General features: G+C 56.1%; 1 protein-coding gene across 1 annotated transcript in view; it reads left to right on the top strand.

The window, feature by feature from the left end:
* The window catches only part of TG (thyroglobulin), a 189,613-nt gene that overhangs the window by 29,155 nt on the left and 143,446 nt on the right, over positions 1-17,012 (top strand). Inside the window, exons 12-21 of the mRNA XM_004697385.1 lie at positions 746-883; positions 1,158-1,235; positions 1,630-1,742; positions 4,486-4,588; positions 5,474-5,674; positions 5,890-6,099; positions 7,127-7,281; positions 10,220-10,376; positions 11,937-12,161; positions 15,959-16,108. Coding sequence (XP_004697442.1) covers positions 746-883; positions 1,158-1,235; positions 1,630-1,742; positions 4,486-4,588; positions 5,474-5,674; positions 5,890-6,099; positions 7,127-7,281; positions 10,220-10,376; positions 11,937-12,161; positions 15,959-16,108 — 1,530 coding nt within the window. The remainder of the gene's footprint in view (positions 1-745; positions 884-1,157; positions 1,236-1,629; positions 1,743-4,485; positions 4,589-5,473; positions 5,675-5,889; positions 6,100-7,126; positions 7,282-10,219; positions 10,377-11,936; positions 12,162-15,958; positions 16,109-17,012) is intronic.

The raw sequence follows: 17,012 nt of genomic DNA, 5'->3' as shown, positions 1-17,012 counted from the left end.
GGTGTGACCCGCAGGGTGTCTGTGGCTGGCGCTGTGCTCCTTGCCTCTGGAGGGACTGCTGGGCCAGATGCTATGTCCCTCCCGGCTTGTTTGAGGAAGCACTCCCCCGCTGTCCACAGGGCCGCCCTGTTGGGCAGCCCACTGCTCTGTCTGAGGGTTGCAGTCTGTCCACGCCGCACCAGCAGCAGTCTCCCCACTTCTACCAGAACTGTGCGCTCCCTGCCGAGAGGAGGGCGGTGTCTCAGTCTTGCTTTGAGGTGCGGCATCAGGCGGCCAGTGATGGTGGGCGTGTCCTCCTGTGCTTCACACAGCATCTCCTAAGAGCGTCTTAGGGGCCAGGCTCTGCTCTCAAGACGAGTGAACACACACCCTTGCCCCCAAGAGCTTAACTGTCAGCAAGGGAGAGACAGCCCTGAACACTGTCAGTCGTCAGTTAGTGGTGCCAAGCAGAAAAGTCAGGCAGAGCAGGGGCCATGGCGAGCTGGGATGGCCATCTCCTTGGGAGAGTTGGGGGAAGGGGGGTGTTTGTAGACTTCCCAAGAAGACTTGCTCCTGTGTGTCCCCAAGACCGACTCCTGTGTGTCCCTGGGTCTCTCCTGTGTGTCCCTGGGTCTGTCCTGTGTGTCTCTGGGCCTGGATTTTGTGTTCCTGGACCTCTCCTGCGTGTCTCCAGGACCTGCTTGGCTGTCCCTGGTACAGAGGGGAGTCCCAGGCTCACTGCCGCGTCTCCTCTCCCTCCCTCCAGCCTTCACCTTCTACCAGAGACGGGGCACTTCCCCAGGAGGCTGGGCAGGAGCAGCCACCCTCTCTAGCAAGGACCCCTACGTGCCACAGTGCGATGCCTCCGGGAACTGGGAGCCCACACAGTGCTACGACAGGACGGGTGAGGGGCTGGGTCCCCTGGGCAGTGGCCACGTCAGCCCTTTCTTTCATAACCCCCGCTTACGGGGAGTAAGTGAGAGGGACGCTGGCTCCTGGTGACAAAAGTGCTTGGCGGCCTCCCCTGGTCGGAGGCCTTCTACCAGCCAGCAGCGGGGTCAGCGCATGTGGATGTGTGGGGTGGAGGGCTGGAGGGCACCCTTGCTGCTTGCCCTGTGGGGAGGATTCAGTGCCCCAGGACAAGACTCCACTCTCTCCTGACCTGTCATCTTCTCCAGGCCACTGCTGGTGTGTGGACGGCAAGGGAGAGTACATCCCTGCCTCACTGGCCACCCGCCCTGCCCAGGTGCCCCAGTGTAAGTGGGGCTCCGGAACCCTCTCGGCCCCCCTCCCATGGTGGGGGTGACAGGCTAGCTGACCCCATGGGCCCGCCTTCAGACCACGTCGTCCCAAGCCCCCAGGCCAGGTGGACACTTTGCCGTTTTGTGGGTGGGAAGCAGATGCTGAGGGGGGTAAGGGAGGGGGGGACCTCCCCTCTCACACCTAGCAACGAGCTTTCTCACACTCCTGGCCCGCTTTGCCCTCTGCTTGTGCAGAGAACCACTGCCCACGGAATAGCCCAGAGATGCATGTCCCCAAGGGAGGATTCCACTCTTGGCCAGTCTGGGTCAAGGGCACCACCCTCATCAGACACAGGGAGGAGACTCGGCCAGTCTGGGCCCTCGGCAAACGGCCCCCTCTCTCCCACAGGCCCCAGGCCCTGTGAGGCAGCCCGAGCCAGTGGGCTGGTTTCCCTCTGGAAGCAGGCTGCGGGCCAGGCAAGCCCATCGCCCAAAGAGCTATTCGTCCCGACCTGCCTGGAGGTAAGGTTCTGAGGGCCCCCGGCAGGGCAAGAAGAGGAAGTTCAGGGCGTCTCCCCAGGGGCTGGAGAGGGCCTGGCCAGCTCTCACTAACGCTGGCTTCCGTACCAACTCATGGGGAAGGCTGGCCCGGGCTCTGTGCCAACTCTGCTGGACCTTGGCGGTGTGACCCTGGAAAACTCTTTCACCTTCTCTGCTCTGCTCTGTGGTTAATTTTTCTGAGTCTTGTTGTTGTGGAGGGTCGGGGGAGCGTTTACAGAACAAGGCCAGCGATCCCCACACGTCTTGTTTCAGTTCACTCATTACCGCCCCCCCCCATACTCCGTTCCTCATCACCCTGGCCCTGTGGTCCTCCTCTCCATCACCTCTCCTTCCTCACTCTGCAGACCACTGCCCTGGGCTGAACACTGCCTCCTTGGTCCCAACTGGCGGACTGTTCTGAGGGGTGTGTACTAACATTGCTGCTTCCTTGTAGACCTTAAAAGAGCCTGGTGGCTTCACAGGTACATGTGGCGCTGCTCACCACAGCCAACGTCAGCAGTTTGAAACCACCCAGGCGCTCCGCGGGAGAAAGACGAGGCTTTCTACTCCTATAAAGAGTGACAGTCTTAGAACCCCATAGGAAGAGTTCTACCCGGTCCTATAAGGTCGCCATGAGTCGGAATGACTTAGTGGCAGTGAGTTTGGGTCTTTGGGGTTCTAGATGTTAACGGTCTATTGTTTGGCTGAAAATTGGGAGATGAGTTCAGTTCGAGACACCCATCCGAAGGACAGGGCCCCGGCTTTGTTCCAGCCCTGGGGCCAGCGTGGTGGTTACACGTTGAGCTACGAATGCCAAGCTTAGCTCCGAGAGGGCCTGGGCTGGGGGCTGGGCGAGTTTGATGGTCTTTTTGGGGTGCAGCCTTTTTGTCTGGGATAATAAAGACACGTTGGAAGCCACAGGCAGCGATGGTGACTACTGCATCATTCCTTGCACATTACATCAAGGCTTAACACAGCAAGTGCACTGTTTTTCTGGTCTCACCGCAGTACAGAGCTATCAGGGTGCAGAGGAAGCTGGTCCTCTTGAGGTTCGGGCAGCGGTAAAGCATTGCGTACCGTTATCCAATCCCTGGCAACACCAATGGCTGCTGTGAGCTTGGCCCCGGCAACACCAGGGCTTTGGAATGGAAATATTAGGCTATTTCATGTTTCCACTGGAGGATAACTGCTACCTAGCTAGGTGCAGCCTTTGTGCAGCCGTTACCTCCACCCATTTCCCATCCCTCCCACGGGGCATCTGTTGCTCACTATACGAGGGTGTAACCCCCCCCCCCAAAAAAAAAAAAAGACGGGAAAAACATTTCAAAGCTATTTATTTATTTACAAAACAACCTTATCACCTTTAAAGTATCCTCTCTCCATCACACTTCACACATTTGTCAAGTCTACAATTCTGTTCTTGGAAGCATTTTTCAAACTCATCTGTTTGGATGGTTGACAGCACCTCCCTTGTTTTTTTCTTCACCTCTTCTACGTAGTCAAATCTATGTCCTTTCATATCCCTCTTCATTCGCAGAAACAAAAAGAAGTCGCACAGAGTGAGGTCAGGCAAGTAAGGTGCGTGGGACAAGAGAAGCATGCTGTTTTTTTTGCCAAAAACTGGCTCACTGAGATAGCTACATGAGCAGGTGCATTGTTGTGGTGGCAAATCAGGCCTTTTTTGTCGCACACTGTTACAAAATATTTTCAGAACCTCTAACTAGAAAGCTTGATTAATAGTCTGACCTGGTGGAATGAACTCCAAATGTACGACGAGTCCGTATTTCATCTGTTAGGGAAGTTGATTGACATCCAGAACAAGGTTTGTCATCAACAGACAATTCACCTTTTTTGAAATGAGAAAACCACTCATATGTCCTTGTAAGCTGTGTTCAACATCACAATAGTTTCTGCAACATTTTTCTTGAGCAGCAAACAAAATTTCACAGCCACACGCTGTTCTCTTAAATTGGCCATCACAAAAAATGAGGTTGGAGCAAAACTGCTTTGACTTAAAAATTCACTGTGACCAGAAATAACCTTCCAATGAGACACCACTGGATGCACTAACTCAGAGCGAGTTGCTTGATGCTCACCTAGCACGAAAAATGTGTACCACGAAAGCTCCCCTCTGACCCAAACGAGATTCTGTGTATTTTTGGTACCCCCTTGTATATTGTTGCTGTAGTAGTTGGACTGCTAACCAGAAGGTCAGCTGTTCAAAGCCACTACTCTGCGGGAGAAAGACGGGGCTTTCTACTCCCATGAAGAGTGACAGTCTTGGAAGCCCAGGGGGCAGTTCTATCCTGTCCTATAGGGTCGCTGTGAGTCTGCATCAGCTCTGTGAGTTTGAGTTCAATGCGTTTGCTGTTTCCTATTAGTGCGGGGACATGACTGGCCCTTTGCTGACTGCCCATTTCACTCTCTGCCCTGCCTGCAGGGTTTGTCGTGTTGTCCTGAGTATCAGGACATCCTTTCTCTGGGGCGCAGGCCTTGTGGCTGAGGTCAGCGATGGATGTGAGGACCCAGGCTACTTGCTGGCTGGCTGTCCTTTCCTGCAGCCCCTGCTTTCTGGCTTGCTGTGACCAACAGTTCAAATGATGGGCTCCCCCCACCCCCCACCCCACACGGCATCTGTTCATCCCTAGCCCCTGTCATGCTCCATCGGGAGATCACCGCCAGTTGTTTTGGGGGGCATGATCCTGTGCCTTGGGTTTTGTCTCAGACAGGAGAGTTTGCCCGGCTGCAGGAATCCGAGGGCAGCACCTGGTGTGTGGACCCAATGTCCGGAGAGGGCGAGGGCCAGGAAGCAGGCAGTGATGCCCCATGTGAGTCACCTACTTCTCCAGTGAGCAGTGGGCATGGAGGCCCCCTTGGGCCTCACCTCTAGACTAGGGGCAATGCCCACCCCCTCACATATTCTCAGGAGGAACAGGGGTAGTAAGGGCTGGGCTGGGCTTTGTCCCTGGGAAGTGGGGACCAGCACTGTGCCCACTGAAGTGGGCAATGATACTTCCAAGGGGTGATGCCTCATGGTCCTAAAGTCTCAGTGGGCTCCCGCCAGCCCCCTGTGTTTCCATCTGGTTCCTGCCCTCTGTCTGCGAGGATGTGCAGAAAAGGCAGGGGAGGAGGGGTCCCCTTTCTACAGGAAACCATTGCTGCCCCTCTCCTCAGGGTCAAGTTCAGGGCACACTGGCATTTCAAGCCCCCTCACACTTCATGATCCTGTGGGCATAGCTCAGTACCGGTGTCCGTGAGTCAATTGTCTGTGTGGCCCCCCTCTTCCTGAGCCGCCACAACACTGCTCTGCCACCTACAGTACCCCCCTCAGCCCTCTGCCCGCCCCTGCCCAGCCTTCCTCTGCCTCTCCAAGACCAGTGGTGGGTGCTGACATGGCACTAAAGGGCCTGGGCCTTTTCCCCATCACACTTGACACCCTGAACTCTTAACTGCCCATGCCCTTACTGATGTTGCCTTCAGACTCCGTGAAGGTGGGCAAAGGGGAGGGTGCAGAGCTGAGCGGTCCATCGCCCTGGGAGGAGACAGCCCAGGCCCCTAGAGGGCCCTGTAGGCAGGTGATGTTGGATGGAGGTGGGTGGGTGTGGAGGTGAGTAGAGTGAGATGGAGGTGGAACGTAGCCTGGAATAGTCATGTAGGTTTAGGGAGCAGGTAGAAAGTTGGTGCCCTGAGCTGACCTGCTTGTCCCGCGCCAGGCCCCAGCCTCTGCGAGGCGCTCAGGAGCAGAGTCCTGGCAAGGAGGGCTGGCCCAGGCTACACCCCAGCCTGTGAGGCAGGGCCCGGGGGCTTCTCCCCAGTGCAGTGTGACCCGGTCGGAGGCAGCTGCTGGTGCATCCTGGACAATGGGGAAGAGGTTCCTGGGACCCGAGTGATTGGGAGCCAACCCACCTGTGAGCGTAAGTGGGGGACCCTCTCCCCAAGGGGCATCCTGGGCCGTGGGTCGTGCATATCTCAACTGGGCCCAGGCTGGGGTCCTTTGAGAGTGAGAGACTGAACTCTCGTGGGCGTGGGGTGGGGGTGGGGAAGTGGAAGAGGGGTAGGGGGCTGAGCAGTCCCTCAGAGGGGAAGTTGCCAGGGCCCAGCCCTTACCTGCTGCTCCCCTGTCTCCCAGGTCCGCAGTGTCCGCTCCCGTTTGTGGCCGCCATCGCTGACGGGATGGTCCTGTGTGAGGAGGACTCAGGCCCCGGAGATGCTGCCGTCCAGCGCTGCCAGCTGAAGTGTCGCCAGGGGTTCCAGAGCGCCTTCCCGCCGAGGGTCCTGGTGTGCAGCTTAGGGCACAGACGCTGGGAGACAGGCCCACCCCCGGCCCACGCCTGCCAGAGTATGTGGCTCCCACCCAACCCCTGCCCCCTGCGGACTTCTGGTCACTCACCTGTCAGAGCCAAGGTGGCACACATGTATGTTCAGCGTGGGCACAAGGAGCAGAGAGGCCGGATGGCACATCTTCCAGAGGGAGGGACAGGTGGTACTGTGTCCTCTCTGGAGCTACTGGCTCCTCATTCTGAGCTGTCCTGGTGTGTCTTAGCTTCAGGAAGACCGCGTTGGCCCCTGAACGTGACCACCAGCACCACTTTCTCTCCTGTGCCTGCCTGCACCTGCAGGGCTGTTGTGTCGCTCAGTGGAAGCCCCGAGGCAGGCTTATCCTGGCCTGTTTCAATGTGGGGCCCTCACACTGACCCCCCTTCTGGCCACGCCCACCTGCCACTCACAGTCAGACCTGCCTGGGCACTAGGCAGCCAGATGGACTCCTGGGAAAGAGGCCAGACCCCAGGCCTAGCAAAGTGTCAGAGGGCGGGTTTGTTGCAAAGCCCCCTCCAGAGTAGAGTTCCAAGTGCAATTTGAACAAACAAATGGGTCGTTCTTATAGTTGCCTCTGGGCGGCCCGAATGGCAATCCAGACTGGGACCAGGAACCCAGGACTTCGGGGAAGAGAGGCTTGGATCTTGAGCTCTGTAAGCAGACAGCTGCAAGGCCGCTGTGTCCGGTCATGCAGGTTGTGCACTGGACCACCCTGGGAGCTGCCGTTCCCCATAGACGTGGTACCTGCTCCTTACTGCAGTAGCATGCGCAATGGTCCTGGTTGTGGGCATGTTTGCCCTGGGGAGTGATGCTCATGGAAGGGTTTCCAAGCAAGCTGTGGTTCTGGCTCCCCTCCCCCTCAAATGGAAGGCACCCTGATTCGGAGGACTGGGTGCTCTGATACATGGAGGGCTTGCACTGTGTGACGACGGACTGCCGGATGGATTGCAGTGAAAGGAGGGAGGGTCGTCCATGTGGTGGACAAAGCAAACACAGAAGGGACCCTTGACCCCTGACCTCTGCCTGCTGACCTCTGGTACTGCCCGTAGGGGTGCAGCCCTGGCAGACGGTGCAGACAGAGGCTCAGTTCCAGCTCCACCTCCCTCCCGGCAAGATGTGCAGCGCCGACTACGCGGGCCTGCTGCGAGCCTTCCAGGTCTTCCTGCTGGATGAGCTGACATCCCGCGGCTTCTGTGAGATCCAGGTACAGCCCAGCCTGCGCCGACCAGGGGCCCAGCATCACCGAGCTCGGGGCTTCAATGGTTGAACCGTCACTACTGTGAACCAGTGGAGAAACTGAGGTTCCAATTGGGAAAGCCAGTTGATCAAAGCCATTACTCCTGGCAGAGGTGGGCTGCCCACTGGCCCGTTCTCGGCCGTTTCTTCTAGATCAGGGATGGGGAAAGTTCAGTCCTCAGACTCCCACAACCATCAATACCAGCGAACATCACACATCTCATCAGAGAGGCAGCCATCACGTGAGGGGTGAGTTAGCTCAATATCTGATCAGTGTGTCAGGCTGGGTTGACTAGAGAGGCAAATCTAGTGACGCTCATATATGTGTAAGAGAGCGCTGTACAGCAAGAAGTAATTCTGTATCAAGAGAGCAAACATCCCATCCCCGTGCAGATCAAGTCCCTAAGTCCGATACTAGTCCATCAGTCCCTCTTCAGACTCACGCAGCCACATGCAATGATGCTGAATGCAGGGAGATCACAGGCTGGTGGGCATAGTCTTGTGGATTCAATGGTGGTGGATGCATCACGGGGCCCGCAGCAACAAGGTCCGGCAGCAGGAAGGTGAAGGCAGAGAGAGGGGGAGGTTCCCCAGGGCCCTCCTTATAGAAGGAGGCCACACCCACAAGGAGGCACCATCAGGCTGTGACCTGGTCGACAGGTTGGGTGCCACCCCTACACTTTTATATGTCTTCAAGTTGGCGGGAACTGATGTAATTAGCACCATCAGGGCGGCCCAGGAATGATGTTACAGATATGCAGCAGCCCTTGGTGGATCAAAAGGCTCCCTGCCCTGTATCTGGATCAAGTCGTCACGTGTGTATCCAGCCCTTGTTACATGCCAAACACCCTGGGGCCCTTGGCATGGATGAGCTCCCGCAGTCCAAGCAGGAGCCCAAGGCCCCAGAGTCCCTCCACTGGGGACAGGTGGGGCTAGGCTGGGGCCCTGTGGGAGGGGAGGTGGGAGCCTAGTGGCCAGAGGGGAAGAAACTCTGTCTGCAGAGGAAACAGAAAGGGCAGGGCTCCTCTCATGGGAATGTGCCCATAAAACCTGGGGTGGGGGTGGGGCATGAGAGCAGGGGGCATTGAGGAGGAGGGCATGCCTCTTGTCCTAGTAAGAGAGCAGCATGGGTGGTTAGGGATCTTAAAGCATACTCCGGTGCCTGGGTGGAGAACGGTAGGGGGCCTCTGGAAGTGGTCTCAGCGGAGGGTGGGATTGGTGACAGTGTAAACTGAGAGGCTGAAGAATCTGGGACAACGGAGGTGGGGTGGGGGCAGGATTGACAGGACTGGCCCAGCAAGAAGGGCCCGTGAGAGCAAGGGACAACCCCATCAAGGACTCCCTCGTGCTCTGTCCCTGAGGGCAATGCCTGATGCCACCATTCACTGCCCTGAAGAATTAACCCCTGCCCAGTGAGGAGCAGAATCTTCCCGAATCCTGGGTCCCTTCGAGCTGAGGGTCTTGCTGGAGGTTGAGGTGGGGTCCAAGGGAAGCTTGGGCACGGACTGGCCTGGTGTGGAGAGCTGCCTGGACAGCATGCTGGTCAGATCTGGGACAGGTCTGGTTCTTTAAGAGCTGGAGACACACAGGTGTCTGAGTGAGACACCACTTCCTGCCTGTGTGACGAGGGCCTTCACCAGCCGTCTGAGCCTCACAGCAGTCACCTCTGCAGGAGGAGAGTGACCCCAGCCTTGAGGATGTGGATTCAGTGGGAGAATGGGCCATGCTTTTCCCAAGGTTTTGGGGGGTGGTGTCTTCGGGGTGCAGGAGCTCCACCTCTGTGATCTCAGGCAGGCAAAAGGTCTCAGCTTCTCCGAGGTGATTCCCCAGCTGTAACACGGGGGTTTGTTTTAGAGCCTGAACTCACGAAAATACCTAGGACACTTCACACAGGAACTGACTGGTGGAAAATATTTGAAAAGTCACACCATACTTCTGCATGTAATTATACAGAGTGTCTGCCAGGTGGCAGATCCTCCCTAAGGGTTGAGTGGCAGCTACCTAAATACCACCCCCTCCACCAGCTCATCCTGTAGGGGGTGGGGGGACTGGGAGGGCTTGGGGAGCATCCAGCATGTGTTGGATGGCTCCTTGACCCACAGCGAGTGACCAGGTCTATTTCCGAGGTGGGCGGCTCTGAGGCCCCTGTCCTGACCCCAGGAAGATGGCCGAAGTTTCTCATGCCGAAGGTCACATCCACCCTCGACTGTGGCTTGGGGAAAGGTGCTTCTGTTTCCCCTCAGAGGGACCTCGATCCCCCCAGAGGTCTCCCCGCTCCTCCAGATGTCCAGGCGTGTATAGATAGACTTCCTTCAGGAGTGTGTGTCTTAGTACCTGGGAAGGTGGTCTTTAGAAGAGGACACTGTGCACAGGGGCCTGGGAAGCTCTCTGGAGCCCTGAACCTGGATCCAGCCTTGCTTGGGGCTCACTGGACCTCACAAATATTTGACCCCACCCTGCCCTTCAGGAGCCTGCGGTCTCTCTGCTCACAGAGCACAAGGTGTACTGTGGCAGCCATGCTGAGGCTGAGAGGAAGGTCAGCCCAATCACAGCAGCTGTGGAGGCTACAGGCCTTCTGGGCCGGGGGATTTGTGCTCCCCTGGATATAGGTGTTGTGAGCATGCAAGCAGCGACATCGGTCCCCAGCATTGCAGCTCAGTGACACGAATTCAAGAACTTTGGGGCTTCCTATGCCTAGGGCTCGACTCTTATTCCAGGGATGCCTTTGGAAGCTGTCCTCCGGGAGCAGGCTGTACTGAGCGCTATTACTCACAAAAGTGGGTGGGCAGGGTGACAACCACCTTATCCCCTAAGGCAGGAGGGACCAGTCCAGTCCTGGTGCCTGATGTGGGCTCCCCAAACTCTGGCCTACTGCTCTTGAATGGAAAGCCTTTATCTTGGTGCAGGTGAAGACTTTTGGGTCGTCTGTGTCCATCCCTGTCTGCGACGAGTCTACAGTGCAGGTGGGCTGCGCGACCACGGAGCGGCTGGGCGTGAATGTGACGTGGACATCTCGGCTGGAGGACATCCCGGCAGCCTTGCTTCCCGACGTGCAGGACATCGGTAGGTTTTCTCACGCTGAAGGAGTTACACCGCCTTTCTTGGGCTCAGTTTCCTCATCTCCGCTCAGGGAGGTGACCAAGCCCGGGGGAGAGGTAAGGTCCTAGCACCTGAAAGGATCCAAGTCCTAAAACACAGACCTGTTAGTAGATGCCAGTCAATAGCTCAGTGGAATTCAGCAGCGTTGTGGACAACAGCGAGCCTGGCTGTGCTCTTGTGGACGTCGCCTGATCCTCTCTGGGTTTCCTGGGCACCCAGAGTCTGACAGAGAGGAGAGTAGCCAAAGGTGGGGAAGGCCACACTGGGCTGCATTTAGGTCCCACTAGCTTCTAATAGGAGGCATCTCCACATGATTTTCACTCTGTCAGTACACTCCAGCGCTATTTAAGGAGCCCTGGTTACCATCTTGGAAACCCTCAGAAGCAGTTCTACCCTGTCCTCTCCAGGGTCGCTGTGAATCAGAATGAACGCAGTGGTGGTGGGCCTGCTTCTGGGTACCACACGATTTCTGAGGCTGGTGAGTCAGAGCAAGTAGTTCTAAGGAGAAAGTCAGTGCAGATTTGAGGAGAAGTAATAGGACCATGGGCCGTATGAGCTCTGAGCTTCCTGGCCGGGCAGGAAATCAACCACGCATTTCTGACCAGAGAGCAGCACCAGCTCCTGGTGCCTTCTCTTCTGTCAACCAGTGGCCAAGCGCCTCCTGACCAGAACTTTTGGAAAATGTTGCCAGAGTAGAACTCAGGAGGCTGATTCCCTTGGGGCTTGGTTCTTGTGGCACCCATCTGCATGAAGGCTTACTCCCCTCAGCACAATGAATTGAGGCCCTCCTGCCCTCCTCCTCCACAGAGTCCAGGTGACACGGGTGTGTTTGAAGGTGCAGTCAAGGGGAAGTTTATTCCTGACTTCACCTGTGCAAACAGTGGCAACTATGGTTGGGTCATGGGCTGCCTTCCCAGGAGCCAGTGGAAGCAAGGAGGTGGGCTGCTCGCTGGGACCCCCCCTGGTATGGTGCTTCTGCACCTTCTTCCTAGGAAATGCTTGTCATTCGCCGAGCTGAAGGTGTTCTCAAAGCTGAGTTCAACCCTAAGGTGGAATATCACTTAGCCTTGTGGAGCTTCTGTCCTCCCTTTGAGATGCACCTCCACACACATTATGTCCTGTGGTCCTCAATGGTGGCGAGAGGGACATGCCCAGGTTCCTCCTGCCCATGGGGAAAAGGAGGCTCGGGGATGTCAGGTGGCTCACCAAAGGTTGAGATGGACAAGCGCCTTCATTCACTAGTGACTGAAGACATGGCAGACAAAGCCAGTATGGACCACCACCGGAGACCACAAGAAATAACCAGAGCTGAGTGACCCAGGTTTGCAGCCTCATCATGTGGGCTTGGGGCAGTCAGCCCCTTTTATTGGGCCTCAGTTGTCCCCTTTGTAAAACAGGACCCCAGATGCTCATCTCAGATGATGCCAAAGACCCCCTCCTCGTGGCTGTTCTGTCCCCTTGGCCCTCTCTGGTCCTTGCAGAGAACAAGGGGGTAATCCTTCTGTTCCATCCTGTGTCTGACAGAGGAGGCCTTTGTGGGCCAGGACTTGGTGGGGCGCTTTGCAGATCTGATCCGAAGCGGGGAGTTCCAGCTTCACCTGGATTCGAAGACTTTCCCAGCAGACACTTCCATACGCTTCCTCCAAGGGGAACACGTTGGCCCCTCTCCCAGGGCACAGTTCGGGTGCATGGACGGCTTCTACAGAGTGCCAGCCACCAGCCCAGCCGGCCGGGATGCACTAGGATGTGGTGAGTCCTGTCCTTTCCTGCTGCTACTGTCCTCAGCTATGACTCATGGGGACCCCATGGAACACAGAACAGAGTGTTGCCTGGCTTCGTGTCCCGTGGTCTGCGTGGCCACTGTTTCATGTCAGTGCCCTGTAACCCAGGCGGCTCCTTTCCCAGCACCATCAGGGGCAACATCCCACTGTGATTTGTAGGGTTTCCAATGGCTCATCTTCAGAAGATCTCTAGACCTCTCGTCCCAGCCTGTCTCAGTCTGGAAGCTCCACTCACCCATCAACGTGTTGTGCTGCGTCGGCTTGTGTGTTGCGTGGACGCTGGAAGTTATGCCCTTGGTGGTACCTGAAATGCCAGCATCTCATAGCTGGTGGGTATCAGGCAGTGCAGCTTCCGGACTCAAACCCACTTCCCGGAATGAAGCTGTTGGGCTAGTTTTGATGCAATTGGATCACTCCTTAGTTCAGAGCCCTTGGCTGATTTAGTCAGCACACGCTTCTTTCCCAACGATCCAGTCTGTGTGGTATGCAGCCCTTACCCACTGGGCAGTAGGTGGAGTGACGGGACAAATGACACAGTACTCAAAGAGCCAGGCTGGATGTGACCCTTTCTGCTCGGTCCTGACAGGCCCTACGACCTGGAGTGCATGGGCTTTGAGCAGAAGGTCGGTATCCACCATGGGTTCTCGTAGGCATTTCTCATTCTGCTTACAACAATGTCCCTCCCCCTCCCCCCACGCCAAATGTCTGCTTTCCAGCCTTGGACTTGAAGACCTTGGAGAATGGATCCTTCTTGGCGGTTCCCTGTGGTTCTTTTGGTACATGCACGCTTGCACGCTCACACACACACAGCCCCGGACAGCCATTTTCACTGGGATAAAATGATCAAGCCTAATCAGAAGCTGTACTGTCTCCCTCTAGCTGCCGTAGTAAATTATCCCTGGCTGGGTGGCTTCCCCCAGCACCAATGGCCTCTCCTTTCGTCCTGGAGGTCAGCCTGGGCTCGACTCTCCCTGGGCTCAAGTCAGGATGGCGGCAGGGCTGTGTCCCTCTCTGGAAGATCTGGGGCGGGATCGTGGCCTTGCCGTTTCAGCTTCTAGAGCCCGCCCACATTCCATGGCTCCTGGCCTTTCTCCGTCCTCAGTGCCAACAGAGGTTCTTCTCACTGAGGACTCTTCTCTAGCAACATCTCCCTCCACCTCTTTGCTGCCTCACTCACCTGTTTCTAAGGACCCTGAGATGACATTAGATAATTCAGGCTGATCTCATCTTTTTTTCTTTTTTTTTTTAACCCAGTTGATTAGCAGCCTGGATTCCATTTGCTACCTTATTTATTTATTTATTTATTTATGCGTGCATGCCAGGTGCATACATATTCACAAGTTGCAGGATTAGAAAGAAGGCATCGCTGGGGGTCATTTGGTTACTCCTGGTGCTGCTCATCAAAAGGTCAGCTGTTCAAAACCACCAGCCACCGTGTAGGAGAAAGATGAGGCTTTCTATGCTCATAAAGAGTTTCAGTCTCACACACAGGGGCATTTCCACCCTGTGCTATAGAGAATGGACTTGTTGGAAGTGTGTTTGGGTTTATGGGGTGGTTGTGAGGGTGGCATGAGTTAACTGGTGGTCAGCACACACTGGCAGCTAATGGCCCACAGCCCCATAGGCCCACAGCCTGGTGGATGATTGATTGGCAGGGCTGAGACTGGAATTCCAATTGGTCTACCCTCATATTCTTGGTTCTGTCCTCTGCAAAACACAACTCCTCTCTCAACGAAGGGATTCTTGGAGCGACCAGGTCCTCAGGTCTTTGGGGCCGTGCTTCTTGCTTTTTTTCCTTCTAAAATGTGGCCACATCTGGAACACAGCTAGGAGATTAGAAGCAGAGTATTGTCCTATGAAGATGAGTCAGGGTTCTGTATACCATCTCTTAGGGGTGTGGGGCTCATCTGGATGGTCACCCTGGAGGGCATGATGGGGATGGGAGGGAGGCACAGCGGGAATGTCCATCCCATGTGATTTTAAGGGGCACAGAGTCACTGTCCGTGAAATTAGTCACTGTAGAGTGATGGGACTTTGCTTGCAGTTCAGGTGGGGTCCATTCCAGTTACTCTCTGGTGTCTAGATCACCCATGGGGACCGGAGCAAGGGGCTTGGATTGGTGAGAGACCCCATGGAAGAACTTGAGGTTGGCGAGTGTGTGGTGGAGTGGAACTTGGGGAGAGTGACCATATTTCTCCAAAGATTTCTTTTTCTTCAGTAGCAACCTGGCTGCCACTGTGTGTGTGGGCTGAAGGGGAGGGCTGGCAGGGGGGAGGCATTTGAGAAATGTCCACATTTCAACTGGTTGGAGTTCTCCTATTTTACACAAGTGGAAACTGAGGTCCAGGGGGGTTTTTGGTGATTGTGACTGAGTGACTTTATTGAGGGATGAGCACTCAGTTATCGCAGTAGCCCCCACCCAGGGGAGAGGAGGAGGTGATGCCTGAACCCCCAGCTCATTGTAAGCTATGAACATGTTTCTCTGGGGGGAAGGACTCTTGCCTTCAGAGGTGAGGAGAAATGGCGCAAGGGAAGAGGTCGCATGACCCGTGAGCACAGCCCGGGCTCCGGGCGCTGATGGACTAGTTCCCTGCTGCCTTTTGGCGGTCAGGCAATTCAGGCAGCTGCGAAGCCTGCCCTGTCCTTTGGCAGTGACTTTGAGGACCACCTCCCTGACCGCAGAACCAGACACTTGGGCTGGAGACTCAAGGGACGATCGTCAGCAGCCTGACTCATAGAAGGAACGAAACTGTTCTCTCGGAGGGAGGATCTTCGTGGCCCAGCGTAGACCGGAAAAACACGCCATTCAGTTTCCAAGATGTGGCTTGAGTTTCTAATTGACTCAGCCATGCTGAGCCCATACTCAGACTCTGGGTCCTTGCTACACCAACATTGGCTGGACCATTGGGGGGCCTGCAAAATCTGATACCTGCAGCATCACCGTGGATGGGAATTGACATCAGGGCAATGAACCCCCACCACCACGGCAATTTGTCTGGGACGCTGGGCTAACTGCTGGGAGGGCGCTGAGCAGTTGTCTTCCCAGGAGGGAGCGGGAGACCAGGTGTGCTAGGTGGCCTATGGAGAGATCTGTGGAGCTGACCTTAGGATGTGCCCTTCACACACATTACTGCTCTGCCCCGGTGACATTGAATTCCAGAGCCTTGTCCTACAGGAGGAGAGGAACCTCAAGGAAAGAGTGGGGCATGGCACCCTCCCAAGTCGGTCCAAACTCAAAGCCCGCCCTCTACCACCTGACACCGCACCCTTCACTTTGGGGCACGTGGGGGCCTCTGGGTGGACCTTCATGTGTCCAGGGGCTGCTCCGGCTTTGTCTCCTGGCCTTCTTCTGGGCTACTCAGATCTTGCTCCCTTGACTCAGCTTTCTCCAGGCCCCGCACCATCCAAGCTCATTCTGACTTTCGGGGTGTTTGCACATGCTGCCCACTTTTCCTGGGACTCTTCCCCCGGGTCTGTGCCTGGCTGGCTCCTCCTTACACAAGTCTCCTGTGTCTCCTTCTTCAATGACTCTGCCCCATTGCTCGGCTTCATTCCCCCCTTGATCTGGTGTTCTTGGCTGACGCCCTCCCTCCTACTAGCAGCGTGTCCATTCCTGGGGTGCAGGAAGCTTGTCAGCCTCTTCCTACCTCTGCCTGCAATTCCAAGAGTGGGCATGGTGTCCCTTGTCAATAGATGTCTTCAAAACTTGAAATGAATTAGCCTTGGGGCAGATTTCTGGAACTCACCATTTCTTTTTATTCCCAGTGGAATGCCCTGAAGGAAGCTATTTCCAGGATGGACAGTGTGTTCCCTGCCCTGTTGGCTTCTACCAAGAACGAGCAGGTGGCTCCGCCTGTGTCCCATGTCCGGTGGGCAGAACGACCACATCCGCTGGAGCGTTCCTCCAGGCTCACTGTAAGTGCGGCGGCGACAGCACAGAATGGGGTCCTGTGTAGAGTGAGGAACTCGGCCAAGTAGGGGGCTGCTGCAGCTTTCCGGAAGTCAGCACCGCTGACATCTTGGACCACATAGGTCCTTGTGGGGAGCAGTGAGCTCTCTAAGTATGCTTTAGACCAGCGGTTCTCAACCTGTGGGTCGTGCTCCCTTTGGGGGTCGAACGACCCTTTTACAGGGCTCGCCCGATTCATACCAGTATCCAAATGACAGTGATGAAGTAGCAATGAAAATAATTTTACAGTTGGGGGATCAACAACACACGAGGAAGTGTACGAAAGGGTCTCGGCATTAGGAAGGTGAGAACCACTGCTCTAGACTTTTGGCAACATCTCTACCAGCTCCTCCCCTCCCCCTGCAGGTGTGTGGGTGGCAAACCAAAACATCTGCAGACATCGCTGAGTGCCCCTCCCCAAGCCAAGAGCTGCCATGTGGGTGATAGGTTCAGCTGGGGCTGAGACCCACTGGGTGGGAAGCACAGTATAGACAGAGTTCCCTAGCTGCCAGTCTCTTAGCAAGGTGTTTAACCTGGACTGTCCCAGCCCATCCTCCCAATACTGCTTCCAGGAACGGCAGATGGTCCCCGCTTTGACAGAGAAGATGTGCCACATAGCCCAAGTCACTCAGAAGAGCTGGCCCCTGGGTTTGCTTCTGGCTGACTTGGAAACTTGTGGTTGTGGGCGAGGGTCCCTTATCTGACGGAGAAGGGCAAACACCTCTCCACCTTCAGTGGGTGCCTCTGAAGTCCTCTTGGGGCCGCCGCCAGGGTGGAGCGGCCTTCTGAGAAGCCACGTGACTTCCGCTTGACCTGATTTAAGAGTCGGCGGAGTGCCCGCGGGTTTTTCGTAGCTAGCTCCCACTGCAA

Source organism: Echinops telfairi, unplaced genomic scaffold, assembly GCF_000313985.2.
Source record: "Echinops telfairi isolate 266 unplaced genomic scaffold, ASM31398v2 ScPeMD7_1;HRSCAF=3_0, whole genome shotgun sequence".
Classification (NCBI taxonomy): Eukaryota; Metazoa; Chordata; class Mammalia; order Afrosoricida; family Tenrecidae; genus Echinops; species Echinops telfairi.
This window is presented reverse-complemented; position numbering and strand designations above follow the sequence as displayed.